Source organism: Belonocnema kinseyi, chromosome 7, assembly GCF_010883055.1.
Source record: "Belonocnema kinseyi isolate 2016_QV_RU_SX_M_011 chromosome 7, B_treatae_v1, whole genome shotgun sequence".
NCBI lineage: Eukaryota > Metazoa > Arthropoda > Insecta > Hymenoptera > Cynipidae > Belonocnema > Belonocnema kinseyi.
The window spans coordinates 138,580,719-138,602,327 of NC_046663.1; the positions used below are offsets into that span (position 1 = coordinate 138,580,719).

Consider the following 21,609-nt stretch of genomic DNA (forward strand, 5'->3'; position numbering starts at 1 on the left):
TTCCCAGGATGAAAATGCGGTGAAGGTGTGGTTTGATGTCAGAGTGCAATAAAGGTTACGGAGTCGTTGGAAATTTTTTATTGAAAAACTATGCGCTTTTCGAAAAATTTGTCAACAATAAAAAGTTCTTGTAATCAGCCGAGGAATAGGCCTGAATTTTTCCGGAGCGTTTTGAGCAAAATTTTGAATTTTGCAAAAATTGTTTATATGCAAAATCCAAAATTTTGCTCAAAACGCTTCGAAAAAATTCAGGCGTATTCCTTGACTGATTACAAGAACTTTTTATTCCTGATGATTTTTCCGAAAAGCGCATCGTTTATTGTAAAGAAATTCATGAATGTTTTCACAAAAACTTTGCCATTAAGACGCCATTTTGAAAATACTAAAACGAAAAATCGATCTTTAAACCATGGATTCTCAAAGTTTAGACATTTATTCCACCGGTTAGTGATTTTTTTTTGTTTAAACTGCATTTTGGGATAATAAATAAATTTTTTGAGGAATTTCATTGGCACCGTCGGAAAGAGGAGATCTTAAGCAATAAAAATATATGTGTCTCAACTTTTTCTAGTGTCGTATAGTCTTAGTTATTGGCCGTTGAAAAGCAGTGTCCCGGTAGTGGCGTTTTGGCCGTTTAAGGGTTAATGACTTTTGAAAAACAACAAATTTTTTTTCGGCCACACTTTTTAAATAAAATTTCCTATTATTTTCAGCATTATTCTGGCATTCTATTTCTAAATGCCATTACAAAGCTTCCTGTATGAGGGAGGAAAATATTTTCAATGCGAAGAATTTGAATACTTTTGATATTTATCTCTTTCGACACTCTTAACAGAACTAACTTTACCTTAAGATCATACCTGTGCTATGTCAGAAAGTTTTTTACGATATTGTGACACAATAGATTCACTTCCAACAAACTGTATATTTGGAATTCCTATTGAAAAGTGAGGATCGACTGTTATCAGAACAGATAACGACTGTGTAAGATATATTCTTCGATAAAGGTGATACGGTTTTGGTTTACTTGGATCTATTACCCAACAATGCCTGAAATTAATTTTATTACTTTATGAAAATTAAGAGTAGAATTTGAATGTAAAATTTCACGCTGAAATTTAATATGCCAAAATCGATACCATGCATATATTTATAATATATATTTTTTTAACAAAGAAAAAAATTGATCTATATTTTGCCAATGTTTTCTTTTAATACGCAACGAGGCATATATGAAGGCGGTTGTGAAGAAAGATCGTTTTCTTGACAAACTTGCAAAAAAACTTTTCTATAAAGAATTTTAATCTGCATATCTGATAAAAAATAAACTTCTTCTAAAATTTTCCACCTACAGCAGACTGGTAAAGTTATTCTTGACTATTGCAGGTTTGAAATAATCATGAAATTGAGTATATTATATAGAACCTACATATCAATTTCCTTAAGCTGTGTCCAAATTAAATCAAACTCATCCATTTGTGTGGTAAGCAAATAACAGATGTAAGTTAAGAGTAATCGAGAATGGTTTCCTGAAATTCTTGGAACTTCAGAATACACAATTTTCCATAATTTTTCTTGATCCTTCTGAACCACAGTTGAAACACCATTTGTCATCAACTTAATGGTATTCAATTTGTAACTAGATAATAGTTGTATTTCCTGAAATCATTAATTTAAAAAATATGATATTAAAGTGTATGCCATTATAATTGTATATAAATTATTAGATGCAAGCATTCAAAAAGTGATATCTGACTTACAACTCTGATATGAATAATTTATCATTAAAGTAAAATTAAGGATTTTGCCTAACCGAATACTTCAGTAGTAAATCCGTAAGGTCCTGAAGTCTGTTTGATATAGTTTTGTGAGTAATAGATACATGATCGGACGTTCTGACATCACGATACACCGCATCTTTCTGTAAAAAATTGTAGAATGATTAATTATTTATACAGTCTAAAAAATACGGAATAAACTTTCATTAAATCGAATTAGTTCTCAAATTTTAGATCTGCGTTGGAAAAATAATCTATAAGGCTCCCAAATCTATAAAAATACTTGTGTACTCTTGCAAAGACTTTATCCTACTTATTCCTACACAAGCCTGTTTTTAATGCTGTTTGAGCGATGCGAAAATTTTTTTTTTTGTAAATGCGCATCACGTATCCACCTCACTTCAGAAGAATTAGATAAAAACTTTGAAAAGACACTTTTCAAAGTTTCCTTCAACCAGACATGGGTATTTCTGTGGCAAGTGCCAACAAATCTTTTTCTGCAAAAAAAACAATTTTTGGGAAATGCGAGAGCGGAAAACGGTAGAAATGATGGGAAGCAACGCGGTGTATTGCAGCTACATTGTGTCGACTGTTTGCGACTGCTTGCTGCTGATATCTCGCGGCGAATGTGATATGGCAATGATTATCAGCTGTTAGAGCTGACATATTATTGTTCACTATCTGCTGTAACATCTAGGATTTGCTCGTATTATGCGTACTTTCAGTTCTCATGTGCAAAATAGGAAATTAGGTACAAATAAAAGAGTGGCCTTGCCGCAAATGCAATTGCCGTATCGATCCAGCCCCAAATAATCACTTACGAATAGAACAGGGAAGCCAAGCAATAGAGCTAAAGAAAAACCTATAGCTATATGAACTTGTATAGTTGATTTTTATTTTTTTGCAGGTACAATATTTGTTTTCTTGGGTTTCGCTTCCGAACCGAAATATCGGATATCATTTATTTGCATTTTTTCGATTTCCTGCTATTATTGAATTGAGGTCAGGTTGGGTGTATTTGATTTTCTGCTGTTGAAGCTTAAAGTCTAATTCTGCAATGCATCGTAGGCTCTATTCTTAGGAATTAATTTTGTGAATTTCAAGGAATTTATTAGTATTTCAGGGTAGCTGTGAGAATAATTGTCAAAAGTAATGTTTTTTCAAATACGTACGTACACCATTTCACTATAGACATATTTCTTAGAAAATTTGGGCGTGAACCCAACCAAACTCTGAATTCCAGTAGTGCAGTACACAGAGTTCTATCAAACTCTATTCAGACAAGATAGAAGTAACCTAGTTACCACCCTCGAATATCTATAATTTTTCTTAAATAAAAGTATTAACTTGTGAGGAAAGAGCTGAGTATTGCAGAATTGTATTTCAAGGTCCAATTCGATAATGTCAAGAAGTCAAATAATCTATTTTGGCCGAATGAAATCCTTAAAATTCGCGTTATGTTGCACACTTGGATGCATTGAAAAAATTTCAAGAAGTTTGCGCACAACTCGGAAAATTTATCATGAGGGAGGATATTTTTGAAATGATCGTATCATTTCTAAAATTGATGAATGAATAATCAAAACACAAACACAGAATAAACTATTTCCCATTTTTAACATTATTTGAATAAGCCCTAAGTATCTTTTAAATACAAATTTACTATAAACTTTCTATTTAAAACAATACTTCATCATACTGTGATCAGTTATATACATCACATTTTTCATACAAAAAACTGAATTATATCATTATGTGAAAGATGAAAATGCATAAATCTAATACTTACATTTTTAAATATTACGGGTATGCTATATTAAACTTTATTTTTATATTAGAGGAAAATAAAAACATATTTAGGTAAAGATCATCTCTAAAGTAAAGAGTAAAGAGCATCTTATAATATAAATATGATTCAATCCAAAACTATTTTGAATGTATTAAACTAATGTTAACAAATTGGCAATACTCTATTATAATTAATTTTTTATTTCATATTAATGAATTCGCTTTCTCGTTCTCGTAGCTTGAGCGGTGATTCGTAGCGCACGGGGCATACGTGAAGTAGTGGGCCTCAGAATCTTATATATACTTAAACGAAGGTGAACATCAGTAAAATACCTCGTTTGATACCAATAGCTCGGTCAGTGATAAGCCGGTGCTGAGCTACAGAATTCCCATTAGGCATGCTGGGGATCTGAAGAAAAAACTTCTCAAATAAAGTATTGTTGTGTTCCACTATACGTGGCAAAGTCAAATTTGGATTTTTAAAGTGACTAGGAAAATTTCTCGAATCTACTTGGCATCTTGAGTGAAGACAATTCGCCTTGGCTAAGTCTTCATCCAAAATATAGCGTCTTCAAGCCGAACTCAAGAACACCGACAGCAAAAGGTTCCCAAAACCTCTGACGGTCCTCACTTCCCAGTATGCACATAATTTGCCGACGTCTTTACGTCATCGTAAAGACATTTTTACAACGTCCTATGTCCGTGTCGTTAGGGTGTCTATGATATCGTAAAGATACCTTAACGACATGGACATAAGATGTCATAATGATTTCGTAAAGATTGCGCCAAATTTTGTATCCACTGGATAATCTGCTCTAAATTTTACAGAATGTTTACATTATTTATAATCAAGGTATTTATTTTGTATGTATTAATAATTTTTTTAACTTTAATAATTATTATGTTTTGATGGCAAATCTAAAAATGTTATCCGTTTTTTCCTATCACCAACAGTTCACTAGAGAATTGTAGAAATTCACAGTTTTAACCCTTTTACGGAAAAATTAATACGTCTGTAGTTGTTATATGCCTGTCTGACAGGTTCCAAAATTTCAATGAGATTTTTTATTACAAAATTACAAATCTAATCTGTTGTACAATTTTAATCATTAGTAGATGCCAACTGTTTGTCGCAGCCTAGCTACCTGATTCTTGAAAATGGCAGGCTCTGCCGGTGTGGTTCATAGTTTGCAAAGATCGAAGTATAATGGATAAGTATAATGAACAAACGAAAACTTTGGTAATTTTGACGCCGGATAATATTAAAGCCCCAAATTGGAAATATAACTTTCTTTAGAAAAAATTCTGTTTATTTATCAAGACTTAAACTTCTCGCCTTAAGACAAGCCCACCTGGATTGGTCTCAAGATTTACAATCAAGCTTCTTGTCTTAAACTCAAGACTTACGTTTTCGACTCCTAAGCCTTGCCCCTGGTCCCCAGGGAGATATAACCGTCTTGGAGATAAACTCAAGACGAGCCAAGTGGAACTCAAGGGGAAATATTTTTTATCGGGATCTCGACAAATATTCTCTTTGAAGTGATACTTATTCGTCGAAGCATCTGATTGATTGACATATTTTCGACGGGAAAATTTCAATGGTTCTGGAGTGCAATATCTTAACTTCGTCGTGTGCCATTAATCTCGTAAACTATTTCTTGATATACTGATGCACTAGATCAGGGCTCTCCAGAAGTCAGTCTTTGACTGCCCTGACTGCTAGTGAAAGTCTAGAGACTAGATCAAACAGGCACTAATTAATCTTGTCGTTCGACTGGATCCTAATCTTTTACGGTCATTATATCTTCCGCTGGGCTTGGATTAAATTATCCTTCCCATAAATAAAAAATAATATAAAGATCAATAGAAACGTTTTATTTATTAATATTCATATAGTTCACACAAATAAATTAAGATATAATATTAAAATGTTTAGGTAATATTTTTTTAATTTCTTTAATTAATATGTGTTGGAATAAGATATACTATAACTATGTTGTCGATTATTATTTTGTAAGCAATGACTCCTCAAAAATTAATTAAAAAACAAATTTAATATAATACTTTAAATATGAAAGACTTGAGCAGTTAGTAAATCGTATTGCAAGTTTTTAATAATTGCGAACAATAAAAATATTTTTGATTTAAAACGAGGTGTACAACTCTATAACACTAAGAGTTTATATCAACTACAAAAATTAAATTTAAATAAAACTAGAAGGAGGTACTTGCATTTAAATTAAAATACATTTTATAATTCAAATTTGAGGAAGGGATTCCAACGACCACTATTTTTGGACCTAATTCGGATTTCGTTCTCCATTTATATGTATTGTATACCATTTTAGTTCAATTGCACGGGAACAATTTTAATTACTTTTTATTTTGTAAGATAGTATTCAGTTTTTGGAAAAAATAGTCTTATTAAAAATATTCGTAAATATTTTTATTTTCAGTAAGGTGATTCGAAAAAAAGAAAAAAAATTATATAAATGGAAGACGCCTTAGCACTGAAAAGTTTCCTTTGAGTCCTTTACAACGTATATGAAATTCCAAATGAATCGATAATTATATTGCCGTTAGGCGAATTCAGAATAGAATTTAACCATTTTAATCGCAGAATTATGGAAAAAGTCGTGAATGTTATTTTTGTTTCTTAAACTGCATACTATGAATAATTTTCACAATTTTTTCAGATTTTTTCTTTAACTTAATACAGGAGAAATTAAATTCTTAATGTGACCTGAAAGTTACTGAAATCGCAATAGCGATATCAGTAACTCGTCATTTTTAACGAAGAGAAAATATATTTCAGATTGAAATTGACAAAGACACGTGCTACTACCAGCTTTGTGACAAGATGATGCTGATAAATCAAAAGAGAAATTTGAAAAGACATTTTTAAATCTTCCACGCTGAACTCGATCATTCATATCCTTTGGGAAGCGCACTGCGCGCAGAAAAGGTACAGCAACTAAAAGTAGAATATGTTCAACCCTATGAGAAGGTTAATGGCTGGAGATCTCGTAAGTACTAGTACCCATAGTTGTAATTTAGCTTCTTTTGACATTCCCTTTTTAAATTGCGAAGGCCATGCAATCTTTCACAGAAAATAATTCGTGAGTATTGTCCAAAATACGCATCTTCTCCTACTAGAGTTACAAGAAGTGAAAATTTAATGGCAGATAACGTCCACGAATAAATATAGACTTAACATTATTTTTCATTCAGTCGGACGAATCAACAGATAGGTGGGATACTGCACAATTAATTATCATGATTCGCTTCGTTCTGGAAAAGGGCAGTGTTAGGAAGAAATGTTAGAGCTCATTCCCTTAACGGGACAAACTACTGTATTGGATGCCACTAGATAAACTGGTTGCGATAACGACGGATGTTGCTCCGTCAATGGCGAGAAAAATTACAGGATTCACTAGACAATCTTTGCGTCACCCAGACTTTTCGCGTTTTTTATCCTTCATACACTGAGAAGAATACACTGAGAAGTATTATGAAAAACTTTAAATATTAAAACAGTATTTGATCTCGTTCAGAAAATAATAAATTCAATTTGCGCGTGTGCATTACGGCACAGATTGTTTAAACTTCGATCAATCGATCAATCGAATTCGCGCATTTATCATTACTTGACGAAGTAAGGTGGTTGAGCACTGGAGAAGTTGCTTTTAGTATTTTTAAACGTCTTTCAGAAATAATAGCCTTCCTAGAATTTCGAGAAGAACACTAGGAGGAGTTGTATGATTTAGCACGGATTTTAAACCTGGAGTTTTTTGCGGACGTTTTAAAAGAAATTAACGTTTTGAATAAAGCGTTATAGTTACATTAGGTTGCTTTGTCGACTTCTCTCCAATGGATTATTACTTGGCACTGCACGAATTGGCCCGAGGGGCCATAAATCATGCTTAACTCGACAGGCGCCGATTAAACCGAGAAGGATTAAACCGAGATTCCAGTGTATTTGAATAAAAATGATTATTTGTGGTTAGTATTTTACTATTTTTGACTTTAAATTAAAATTCGTTTTGCTCGAAACGAGGCTTGAAACGTCAACTACTTTATTTTTGGTTGACATTGCTTTTTTGTATTTTGCCTTTTTACAAGAAAACTAATCTTCTTGGTGACAAATTCACCTTTTTAATTGAATATTAAACTATTTGGTTGAACATATGTTTTTTTGGTAGAAAACTAATTTTTTTTACTGAAAAATTTAATATTCCAGTTTTGGTAAAAAATTTTCCTTAATAAGTTAAAAATTCAACTGTTTCACATAAACTTCGCGTACATTGTTGAAAATTTCCCTTTTTTGTATTGTTATTTCAATAGTTGTTTGTAAACAAGTCTAGACAAATCTGTCATTCATACATAATGCAAGTTACGGAAATCTTGATGATCCTCATCAATATGATCAATATAATAATAATATTCCTTAATACTTTTATAAAATTAAGAAGGTTAATCTGTTGATCCTTCTTTTCAGATGTTCGATTTAGAGGGGTAGCAATATAATTAAACTTCCTTCTGTTCAGACCATATATATATATATATATATATATGTCGGCGTTCAAAAAGGTATCTGCGACTAACATGCTTACCGTCTCGGTTTTAGTCTTTTCGTTTGGGGTGGTTCAATGGATAAAGATCGCGCTTACAGCATAACTCCATCTAGATTCTGCACTAGGATGGTTCACAAATGCATGGAAATTTTTTTTAGCATGCTAGAGGGCAACGCTCCCCCCCCCCCCCTATTTTATTCAAAATAAGAAAAAAATAATTCCATAATTTTTTATTTTTCTATTTTTTTATTTTAACAGGTGCCGGTTTCGACATGAAGTTTCCCACGTAAAATGCAGGGGGAAAATAACTTTTTTGAGTTTTTAGAATAATTTGTTAGGGTTTAAGAAATGTGATGGGAAAGTATGGGGGACCGCAGAGAATTATCAAACAAAGAATTTCATCTATCAGACGTATATGTTTGACACCCCTAACACACCCCCACGAGTATCTGAAAACTACCCTAAAACAAAAAATGTCAATTCTTAATGAAATCGAACTTGTCAACACTGTATTCTCGTATTTTTTTACTCAAAATCATTAATATTAGTCTGGTGGAATATTTATTAAGATTGGTTCATTAATTGTTTATTTCTTTAATCATATGGAATTTGTTTAAACCATTTTGTTTCGAAAATTCGTTCTTTTTCCCTAAAAATTATTACTATTGGTCTAGTGGAATATTTATTAACATTAGTTCATTAATATTCAATTGTGTAAACTAATGAAATTTGTTTAAATATTTTCTTTGTAAAAATTATTAATATTTCTCCAGTGGCCTGGAGGTTTGAAGAGAAGCTAAAAAGAAGAGAGGGAAATAGAATTGCACAAGCATGTTTCGGCGAAATTCGGAACAAGGAAGCGAGAGGTAATGTGGGAAATTCAAAATGGGAGGAAGAAAGGAGAAAAATGAGAAAGGTGTGTAATATTCGAGAAGGGATTATGGAGTGGCAGGACATAGAGTTAGAGCTATTGGTTAAACAAGGAGAAGAGAGATGGACAAAGATTATAGATTCGAGGTACAATAGATGGTATTTGATGGTCAAAGGGTTGACGCAACCAGAATATCTGCAAAAAATAAAAAAGGAAGAAAAATGGAGTAGGATTGTACGGTTCAGAATAGGAGAGGGAGTGAGAGCATGCAGATACTGGATGCATGAAGAGGAGAATTTATGCAGAGTATGTGGATACGAAATGGAGTCATGGGCACATGTATTAGAGAGATGTACAGGAGATGAAGAGGGACGGTTGAGTGCGGATGAGTACGTAAGATGGAACTTGGATGGTAGTGGACAGGGAGTGATGTGGATGAAGAAATTGGAAGAAGTAAGGGAAAGCAAGGGAGTAGGGCAGAGCCAAACGGGTGATCCTGAAAAGGGACAGTAAAAAACGAAAATAGTTTTCAATATCGTGGAAAATGCATTTTTTTATGGTAAGAGGAAACGGAAGCCCTGGAAGCTCGCTCATTTTGGGAATTAATATCACTACTGTTACTATTGTTTATCCTGCGTAATGCGAAAGAGTAGAATATAAGTAGTAGTTAAGTTAGACTAAGGATGGAATTGTAAATATATGCACAGGGAGCGGAGGCCCTTAAACTCGTAAAAGGGAGAGATTAAATACATACATAGATACATACATACATACATATCAACGTTGTTTGATTAATTTTATTTTTAAAAAAATTTTGTTAATAAAAATTATTATTCACATATAACTGACAAATTAATGATTAATCAGTCATTAATTATGACTGATAAATATTCTACTAGACCCACAGTAATAATTTTTATTTTTAAAAAATTCGAAACGAAATTATTCAAACAAATTTAATTTTTTTCAATAATCGAAAATGAATTAACTAATGTTAATGAATATTCCACTAGACCAATAGTGATAATTTTAATGGAAAAACACATTTTCAAAAAAATTTTTTTTAACAAATTACATTTGTTTAAACAATTCTAAATCAATAAAACAATGTTCGACCAGTCCCCACGGTGGGGCGCTCTAGCCAATCACAGGCATCGTAGAAAGTATACCTAAGAACATCATGACCTGATTCCTCAGTTTCAGGTCAGCCCTGAAGATGTGAACTGCAATGTTCACGAAACGTCGGCAGACAATTCGTAGTTTTTTACACGAGTGAAACCCGAAATATCTCTTTTTATCAAAACAATGTTATTATATATTTCACTAGACTAATAGAAATAATTTTCAGGGGGGATTTCAAAAAAAAAGTATTTAAACAAACTCCATTTGTTGAAATAATTAATCATTAATTATCCCATAATAATACATATTGCGTTAGACCAATATTAATAATTTTGAGTTAAAAAAACGAGAATACAGTGCTCAAAAGGTCGATTTCACGAAGAATTGACATTTTTTGTTTTAAGGGTAGTTTTCAGGTACTCGTGGGGGGGGGGTGTTAGGGGTGTCAAACTCATATGGCTGATATATGAAATTCTTGCTTGGATAATTTTCAACAGGCCCCAATACTTTCCCGTTACATTTTTTCAAACCCTAAAAAATTATTCCAAATCTCAAAAAAGTGATTTTTCCCCATGCATTTTACATAGGAAACTTCAAGTCAAAACCAGCACCTGTTGAAATCGAAAAAAATTAGGAAATTTATTTTCTGTGATTTGGAATGAAATTGGGGGATCGTTGCCCTCCAAAAAAAGCGTTTTTGAAACACCCTATTCTGCACTTCTAAAAGCCGAAGTAAATAAAGCAGATAGTCCTTGTCAAAAGAGAAAACTTTTGCTTTTCTCAGATTATTAGGGTTTTATTTTCGTATGCCAAGACAGTGTTATTTCCACCTTAGTATACGGTGATGACATTTTATTTCAAAAACTTTCCATCGATAGGTGTAGAGCGTGTTATGCACACGCTGAGTACCAAGAACACATACTATCTGAGTGTTGCATCCACGCGGGAGCGACGCATCTTTTTAGACATAATGCAGCCCTAAGAGTGTTTTATTATCATCTTCTTCGTGTTGGCCGCGACCCTGCGCTGCCGACCGCTCCGAGAAACGAACTATATTTTTTATCGAATTTTCGTTCCCGGCCGACTACAACATCACTGCCAAGTGTGAAGCTATCACTGATTCGTAACCTTAAGGCCCTTTGTCAGAATGGCAATCGCGTCTGAATTTTGAGGCCGCACGGTTGACAATTTTTGTCTAATTTTTTTACACCTTATCTAAATAACCATATCTCAAATCAAACAGAGCCGGTTTTTCGATCAAATGTTTATATTTTGTTTAATTATCAAAAACGTAGAGTACAATAGAGAAAAATAGCAGTGACACTCAGTGATAGCTGTACATGCATGTCCACAGCGAGCCTGCTGACCCTCGTCAAACTCTAGTCAGTAGACTCCCCGCAGAGTGATGAATGACACGGAAAAAATGAATGCCCGGCATTGTTATGAGATTTCGGCCAGTTAGAAAAACTGACATTATGAAATCATTTATTCATTCAATTTTAATTAACAGAATTAATTTATTTATATCATTATAATAAATTGAAAAAAGATTCATGAAAATCGGTTAATATTTGCAGTGATAACGAGGTAGCTTGTAGAAAAAACGAGTATTTTGTTTTTAATTTGTAGGCCGCACGGTTGAATATTTTTAACTCATTTTTTGCATACGTCATCTAAATTCTCATATCTTGAAGCACGCAGAGCCGATTTTTTAATCAAATCATTACATTATAGATTATAATCTAGATTATACGCGCCGAAAATGCATATACAGCTAACACTGCGTGCTGCACACTTTAAAAAAAATCATTTGCTTGAACAATTTTTTTCCTGTACATCATAAAAAATACTATTTACTGCAATTGATGGCACAAACAACGAGGTATTTTTTCGATAAAATGTTTATATTTTTTTAACAATGAGAAAGGAAAAAAACAGTAGTAATAACGCGCAGTGTTAGCTGAATATGCTGTATAATCTAGATTTTAATTTTAATGTAGATGCACGTATGATATAGATTATAAGCTATAATGTAATGATTGAATTGAAAAAGCGGATCTGTGTGCTTTAAGCTATGAGAATGTAAATGACGTATGCAAGAAATGATTCAAAAATATTCAACCCTTCGGCCTAAAAAGTATGAACCGAGTACTCAATTGCTAAATATCTTAAAAGAAAGTACTTTAAAGTTTATTGTGTGATCAATTGCAGTAAATAATATTTTATACCATTTACGGCAAAAACTTGTTTTAACAAATCATTTGTTTTAAAGTAATAAATATCCTGAAGAAAATAATTTTTCAGAATTCCCACGACTTACAGCGGCAAACAATTGTGAAAATAAATAATAATTGTTTAAACAAATCAGACTAATTTCCCTAAAGACGCCCATTATTCCTACATACGTTAAACAGTTTTCCTGAATCTTTTATTCATTTGTTGGCAATTATATTGATTGATTTTGTATATAAAAATTAAATGAATCCAGAATTTCATAATGACAGGTTTTGTAACAGACCATTATCTCATAATAATAAAAGTGTTATTTTTTCGTAATTACGGAAATCAGAATGACAATCACGTCTGAATTTTGAGCCCGCAAAGTTCAATATTTTTGTCTAATTTTTTGCATACCTCATCTAAATAACCATATCTTGAAGCTAGCAGAGTCGTTTTTTCGATAAAATGTTTATATTTTGTTTAATAATCAAAAAGGGAAGAACAGTAGTAGCAGCACGCAGTGTTAGCTGTATATGCATTTTCGGCGCGTATAATCTAGATTATAATCTATAATGTAATGATTTGATTAAAAAATCGGCTCTGCGTGCTTCAAGATATGAGAATTTAGATGACGTATGCAAAAAATGAGTTAAAAATATTCAACCGTGCGGCCTACAAATTAAAAACAAAATACTCGTTTTTTCTACAAGCTACCTCGTTATTACTGTAAATATTAACCGATTTGCATGAATTTTTTTTCAATTTATTATAATTATATAAATTAATTTATTCTGTTAATTAAAATTGAATTAATAAATAATTTCATAATGTAAGTTTTTCTAACTGGCCGAAATCTCATAACAATGCCCGGCATTCATTCTTTCCGTGTCATTCATCACCCTGCGGGGAGTCTACTGACTTGAGTTTGACGAGGGTGAGCAGGCTCGCTGTGGACATGCATGTACAGTTATCACTGAGTGTCGCTGCTATTTTTCTCTATTGTTCTCTACGTTTTTGATTATTAAACAAAATATAAACATTTTCTCGAAAAACTGGCTCTGCTTGATTTGAGATATGGTTCTTTAGATGAGGTATGCAAAAAAGCAGACAAAAATATTCAAACGTGCGGCCATAAAATTCGGACGCGATTAGACATTCTGACAAAGGGCCTTAAGGATATACCCGTGTTCCAAAAATATGCAAAAGCACTTGCGAGATTTATGCAGAAAGCTGTCATCCTTGGTATACGTTATTTTAGACCACCTTAATATATATATATATATATATATATATATTAAGGTGGTCTAAAATAACGTATTTTCGAATTTTTACCATTCAATAATAGAAACTGAATCTTCATAGTATATAAACTCTTGTGTACTTTTTTCAAAATTTTAAAATAACAATTGAGCCTGTGCATGGATTCCAAAATTTTTAGTGATTTTAAGTAAGAAAATTCACCAGAGTTCATAATTTCGTGAAATGTCAATGTGCAAGCTGACTCTGCATTTGCCTTTAGATTTCTTAGGAATCTAGAGTTTATTGCGAATTTTTTCAATATTTAAAATTCTGAAGAAATAAGTAATACAATTATAAGAATAATGGAATAAACTGAAACAATGATAATCGTTTATAATTTTTTATATTTCACTAGTTATAATGAGTTTAATTTATGAATATTCCATTCAATTAACTCATTATTAATTGATTAACTAAATTAAATAATGCATTTTATAGTCATTCATTTTTACAATTTAAAAAAAATTGTATTATTTGTTCAAATTATATTTTGAATCTATTTCATTTTTTCAGAAATTTAATTTCTTAAAGAATTAAATTTTTTGTACAAATTTTTTTTAAGCCGTTTTATTTTGTAAACAATTTCATTTCGTTAAAAATTTTTTTAAATATTTTATTTTTAATACTGGATCGATTAATATTCACTTGCTTAAATAATAATTAATTAATTAAAAGATCAATAATACGTGATGATAAAAGTATTTTAATTAAAATTCACATAAATATGTTTAAAACGTAATTTTCCATTTTAGAGTCCAAATATATATTTCTTTTATTTCGCTCTGGGAAATGATCGAATACTGGTAAAACTTTGGGTACAACAGTTTCATTATATAGTTTAAAGTGTTAAAGTGGATTAAGAAAGGTTCCCCGCCCATAATTGTTTACTTATTTATGGAATCTCTCCGCCTTTTTGGGACGAATCTCTTCTTGTTATTGCTAATTATCTTATTGATATTGAAGTTTAAAATTATCCATTTTTAAATGATGAATTCTTGACTCTATGAAGAGGAACTGTTGTAATTTTTAACTAAAAGAAAGAATATTTATGGTCCAAAATGAGCTCCTGACAATTATTATTTTCGGTCTTTTTATTTATAAACAAAAACAAGTTTTTTAGGCTCATTATTAAAGCCTGAATATTATATGTGCCAAATTTTATTCTTTGATTACAATAATTTATATGAATAATTCAAACATGACGAAAAATGGAGGTTTTTTTTTCCTGAAAATATCACAAATTTGCTGTCAGACAATGTGAGGTATATGCTGCCAGAATTGCGAGACTGACAAATTCTGACAGACTAGCGCGCGGATTTTAAATCTTGACAAATACAAATGTGTAAATTAATTAACAAAAATATATTATAATTCACTATTGCCCGCCCGACTAGTTGGCGACCAACGTGCCGGCTATAGGCCGGCTATATGGAAGCTCGAAATGCCAATTAATGGATTCCTTTAATTATAATTATAATTTTGTTTTAAAATATTAGTTTGAAGTGCATATATTAAAAATATATATATGTTTTTAAGAAATACTTTTATTTCGATTTTGATTCTGGAAGCTCAGAAAATTTTTCAGTTTCTTCGATTCTCGGAAAAGTCAAACTCGCGAACGCAAATCCTTCAAACGAAAAATTGAGACACGCTTTCAAGCTTTTGAGACGTTTCCGATGAGCAGAGGAGTCGAATTTTTTATCAGATCTTCCGGAAGAGCGTTTCGCATATCTTTTGCGATAGTTTTTCACAAGAACAGACCGATTTTTTTAGCAACAAAAACTATTTTCGACCGACTGTTAATAGTGTTTATTTTGTCGAAACGGCCATCTTGGGATTTAGGAGGACGCGCAGGGAATTGTGGCAAATTATAGTTGAATTTGCCGTCAGTACAGGGCTTTCAGTCTCCAGGACATTGATTCCGACTATGGCAGGCAAATCGTTGCTCGGCCGTCTTACGCGTAACGGTCTTCAAGAACATTTGCACGCGCGATTACAGAGGGCGACACATTGTGCCCGCACTGGGGTCTGCCGGTCATTCACACCGACCAAACGACGCTTTATCGCCCGCACTGCGGTCTGCCGCCCATTCAAAGCGACCAAACGACGCTTTATCGCCGGCACGCCGTCTGCCGCCCATCGCTCCGGCAATGTGCCTGACACGTTTGTTATCTGGGTATATACACGAAGGGTAATACTTTCCCTGAGGCCACTTTCAGAATTCAAAAAATAGTAATTCTAATTAGTTTCAATTTTTACATAGTTTCAATTGCTTTTCAAAAATGCAACCCAACAAACCATCAATTATGCGAGATTATAAAAGGTGAAAAACATGACATTTTGCTTCTGCACTTTAAGCCCTACAGATCGGCGCGGAATTTAAATCTTGAAGACGCTAATTTAACTTTTAATAGAGTAATTATTCAAAATACACTGTTGCGCTTCTAACAATTACCATTAGTTTGTTTAACTAGAAATGATAAAATTAGGGAGCGTTCACATATTACGTAACATTATCTTCGACCTTTGTAACTACCCCCCCCCCCAACACCCACCCACCCATCCGTGTAACAGTCTGTGCCATTTCTTTTGGAACCCCTCCCCTCACCGCGGTCACGTAACATTTGTTATATTATGTTTAAAAACATAATATACATTTTCTAAATAAAAAAACTTTTTTAAGTTGAAGCATTGTCTAGAAATAAATAAAACAATATTTTAATATAAAACGTTAAATGCTTTTTTAATATTTTTTATTCATGCGAATACTAAAGTTACTTGATGTAAGTACTAATTGAAATTCGCCAATTTAAAACTTTTTTTTAATATCAGAAAGAATACAAAATAATATTCATAATAATATAACATAAACATTCCAAATAAATATTTATTTTTTAACATTTTTTGAACACTTTAATTCGAGCTGAAATCAAATGCCGCGAATTGAGAACAATAAAATAATTATTTTCAGTTTGTTTTTAAATTTATATGAATACAATTTTTTTTTAATTCTTGAGAAAAATTTTTATATCACAGGATTTTAACAAATTTTAGAAAAAATTCGACTCTTTTCAAAAGATTTTTAGGACTTTTAGAAATTTCGAAGAAATCAAGAAATATTTGATATATATTTGGAAATGCTTCTAAGTTTTTACATATTTCTAATCTATTCAAAATGTCTTAAATTCCTGAAAATATTTTTAACTGACTCGAATTTTTCTCAAAATATTTAAAAATCATGCAAAATGTAAAAAAAGATGCCTTTTAATCTTCTAAATTTTCCCAGGAATTTGAAGAAAATTTATTTATTAACCTGAAACCTTTCGAAATTCCTTAAAGGCTCATAAAGTTTTAATTTTTCAAAAATCTACATTTCTACAAATATTTTTAAGTTGGCTTTAAAAGTCTGCTTTTGAGGATGCTTTAGAATCTGTTATGCTCTTTCGAAATTGTAGGATATATTTTGATGTGTTTAAAAACCTTTTTTAATTCTTAAAGTTCATTTTTCTAAATAAAAAATAATTTTAAATTATACGAATATTAAGAATATTCTTTTTTAAATCTTGCAGGCCTTCTAAGTCTTCTAATTTTGAGACTCCTAGAATCCGAAAAAGAGGTTTTTACAAATGTGTCTGTCTGTACATATGTATGCATGTATGTATGTATGTATGTCTGACTGTCTGTGAGCACGATCACTTGTGAAAAAATTATTCTATTAGCATGGCCTTTGGTACACTCTTTCAGTGTCCTAATATTAAGGTGAATATCGCTAGACAGCCATTTTTGATAGCAATTAGAAAATTGAGACGATTTTGAATATTTTTGAGACCACTTTTTTCAAGATTTAAAAATTTTCTGTACGGGTATTCATAGTATTGAAAAAGACGAACAATTGATCTTTATGACTTTTTTCACAAAACCTAAAATTACTAGAGGTATAGCATTTACAAAATTTAAAAAAAAACTCGCGAGAATGAACATTTCAAGCCAAATAACGCACGATATGAAAAAAAGCCAAGAGAACGAAAATATTGCTTTTTGTATGCTCTACAAGATTATAACAATTTTTGGAATTTTCTTGAAAAATCGAAGCTCAAATCGGAACTCATGCCCCACTCATCCACCGCTCTTCTCCCTCTCGTACATAAACGTATACGCGTATACTACACTCCCTTCCGTAAAGTTAGAACCTCCCCTTCGTTTTTATCTTTATACGCATACTTGCACACGTAACTTAACTCACTGAAATTTTTATTTACATATTTTTCGTTGCAATTCTAGGCGATCTACAGAATATTGGTTTATCTTGAATTTCGCTTCCCCTTTTGCTTCCTGATGAAACCCCAGATTCCTTTTTATTATTTCTAATTCTAAGCTGATCTACCTGTCGTTTAACAATCGCTTTCGATTCGAGTTTAACCTCGTACGTTATTGGCCCTAGCTTTCTTTTGATTATACCTTGAGTCCATACGGGTGCATTCTTGCTGAAGTTTTTGGCCCAGCCTACCTCGTTTTCTGTAAAATGAACTACTCTCTTCCTTCTAGAATTGCGCAGTTGCCTGTCCGTTTCTAAAGTTCGAACTTCTATATTCCAGTAATATCATATCTATCGCCGTTTGTACAGATTTTCCTTTTTTTAACAATATCTTCACTTTACGCTTAAACGATTTTATCAAATTTTCTGCTACACCATTCGACGCAGGATGTTTGACTGCTGAGAAGATTTGTTTAATTCCTATTTTTTTAAATATCCGGTACATATGCTGCTCGTGAACTGAGGACCGTTGTCGCTAATTATTTGATGTGGAAAGCCAAACCGCGAGAAAACTTTTTGCATTGCTTCTACCGTCTTAGATGCCGTTGTGGACTTCATCAAAAATAGTTCCAGCCACTTCGTTTTTGCATCTATTAATAACAGAAAGTTGTGCCCTCGATAAGGACCTATGAAATCTGTGTGTATTCTTTGCAACGGTTCATCTGGCCATTTCCACGGATTAATCTCACTTTTGATCGGGTTGTCTTTCACTTCCATACTTTCACAACACATACACCCTACTTCCTCAATTTGTTTGTCTATGTTTGGCCACCAAAAAAGTAATCGAGCCGTTGATTTCATTTGAACGATTCTGGCATGTATGTGAGGCATGCAACTCATTTAGTATTATAATTTTTAATTTTTCCGGAATTATTACGCGGTAACCCCACATAATGCAATCTTGCTCTATGTGAACTTTTCCTTTCTTGTTGAAAACGGTCTAATCTCGTCATCGATCACTTTTCACGAGGCCAAACATTCTTTACAAGCATACTTATTTTCGATAACAATTGATCTTTTCTTGTTTGTTTGGCAATAACTTTATGACTAAACATGACAATGATTCTTGTTCAAGAAGTCTGCGTATCTTTGCAGTCTACGCGCTGCCATAATTGGAACTCCTTTCTTTTTTCCAAAAATTCGAACTAACGGTTGGTGATCCGTGCGTAACGCGAATTCTCTAAAATATTAGTAATCGTACGAGTAGTATTTATTTACACCAAAGGCAATTGCGCGTGCTTCTTTATCGATTGGAGCATAATTCTGTTCGGTCGTTGATAGCGCTTTAAACGCATATGCTTTTGGGCGATCACCTTCCGGAGTGGCATGTGAAAGAATAGCTGAAAGGCATTGCAAATTAAAATCACTTTTTTCCGGATCGAAATTAATTAAGACTTCTCTTGAAGCGCATGTACCCCTGTTTCGTTAATCTGTAATCCTTAATAATTCCATATGGTAATTTATTATACTGATAGAGACCCTTGTGTGTTTATTGTTAAGTATTTTTTTGAACATTCGCTCAATGGAACTTGCGCATATGTTTCTGTTAAGTCTGTTTTAGAAAAGAATACCTTATCTTGTAGGTTTGCTGTTAGGTGTTCGATCTTGGGAAGCGGGTACATATCTATAATTAAATTTGGGTTGACTGTGACTTTATAATCCCCATATATTCACACGGTTCCATCTGGTTTAATTATTGGGACTACTGGAGTTCCCTAATCACCGGAGTTGTGTTCGTTCGCATTTTGATGAGAAATTCTGACTTTTTATATGTAGGAAAAATTAACGAGAACGGTAACAAGAATCCAACAGTCGTAATTAATCAAGAAGCTACTATTTTGCTTATTTTACGTTCCTGAATATGTCTAAGCTATAAATTTATATACAACTATTTACATAACGTAAAAATAAACATATTTTTTCAAATAATAAATTCTTACATTCTCTTAAATTTATTTAAATTGTTCCAAAATTCTTTCATATTTTCGGTTATTTAACCCAAACCTAAATCCTAGGGAAATTAAAAAATCTACCTGTGTGGCTGAAGATGCATTCGTAGATGCACTCCACTCTTTCTAACAGCCCGTTGAAGTGCTTCGTCCACTCTTTCATTCCTAGTTCTTCATTTATACCCTTCCTTCCTTCTCTTCCCCTGTTTATCACTTTCCATTCCCTTTCCTGTTTTTACTGCTTTCTCTACCTCTTCCAGGTAACTTTCTTTTTCCCTCTTTCGCCTGTTGAATTCTCCTTTTCCCCTCTTTTTTTTTATTTTTTCTCTAAATTCTCTAAACTATTCCTCCCTCTAAATGCCCATCTTTAAGTTATATTCTTTCTTCTCTTTCCTCTTCTCCCAGCTGCGTTGCCTACTTTCATTCTAACATTCAGCCTCCTTATTCTTTCTTCTGCCAGAATTTAATCTATTACGGTATCCCCTATACCCGCGATTTTATATTATCCTTTTTCATCTCGCATTGAATTACCGTTGCAAATAAACCACCCCGCCTCTCCCAACCAGTCCAGTAGCCTACTAACCCCCCGATCCGTTTCCTTTTATTTCTGTTTTCTTATAAACACCTCCTTTTCTCTATCCCATACTTTCCCCCCTTGTTCCCCGGTCCGTGCATTCACATCCCATCCTATTAGAACAAGCCTCTCCTCTTTTTCTTCTGTCCATTTCCTTATTGCTCCTCATCCTCCTTCTTCTCCGCTTCTTTTGTACGTGCATTGTACATCCACACCAACTGTTCCTAATTTTACTCTTCTAACCATTCTTTCATTCTTCTCTTTCATATACTCTCCCTTTTCTTCCTCTACCACCAGTTCCTTTCTTACCCCTGACACAATTGCACCTATTCCTCTCCCTTTCACGTGCTCCTTTCTTGCTGCTTGCAACTTCCACTCATATGCTTTCGGTAATATTCTTTTGATGTCTTTCCAACCATTTTCATATGCCTACATTTCACTCATTATTATCACACCGTACTTCTGCAATTCTCCCAAAAATACTTTGTCCTCTTGCCGTTTTAAAACTTCCCGTGACACTTGTATTCCCCTTTTCAGCCCCTCTGTCACCTTCATTTCCTACCTGTTTTCTACCCTCTTTCAGCGCTTCTACTTCATCATCCCAAATCCATATATCTCCGTTTACCCATATCCCATTAATTCTTACCCTATTAACGTGTTGTTTTACTTGTAAAAAATAAAAATTTATGGAAGCCGACACAACATGCAATAAGATATGTATTAACAAAATTGTTTTTGTTTTTGATAGACTGCCCACGTTTTTTAATTTTTAAAATAAGACAATAAAAATACTTCTGTTTGAATACCAAAGCATATTATGAATTCTAATGATATGAATTTATTGAAATAACACATTTTTCAGGATAGCTGAAACTAAAAATGAATTTAAAAACAAAGTAAAATTCAATTTTCTTAAAAATTCCGTCCTTAAATTTGTTGTTTGGCTGCAGTAGCCCCCTCCCAACACTTCTTTTTTGCATTTTCCCAAACTCATTGGATTCCACGCCAAATACGCTCTATTGCACCAGAAAGTAAAAATCTCGCCCCAGAAAACTCTAGGTGTTCTTGCAAGCTAAGGCGAAGCGCAAAATCCTAAAAACGCGCGCAAAAATGATTTAT

General features: G+C 32.8%; 1 protein-coding gene across 1 annotated transcript in view; it reads right to left on the minus strand.

Annotated features, from left to right (window-relative positions):
* Positions 1-21,609, minus strand: part of LOC117176096 (E3 ubiquitin-protein ligase FANCL) — a 316,429-nt gene that overhangs the window by 41,567 nt on the left and 253,253 nt on the right. The window contains exons 2-4 of the mRNA XM_033366130.1: positions 1,814-1,921; positions 1,430-1,659; positions 861-1,050 (exon numbers count right to left, since the gene is read on the minus strand). Coding sequence (XP_033222021.1) covers positions 861-1,050; positions 1,430-1,659; positions 1,814-1,921 — 528 coding nt within the window. The remainder of the gene's footprint in view (positions 1-860; positions 1,051-1,429; positions 1,660-1,813; positions 1,922-21,609) is intronic.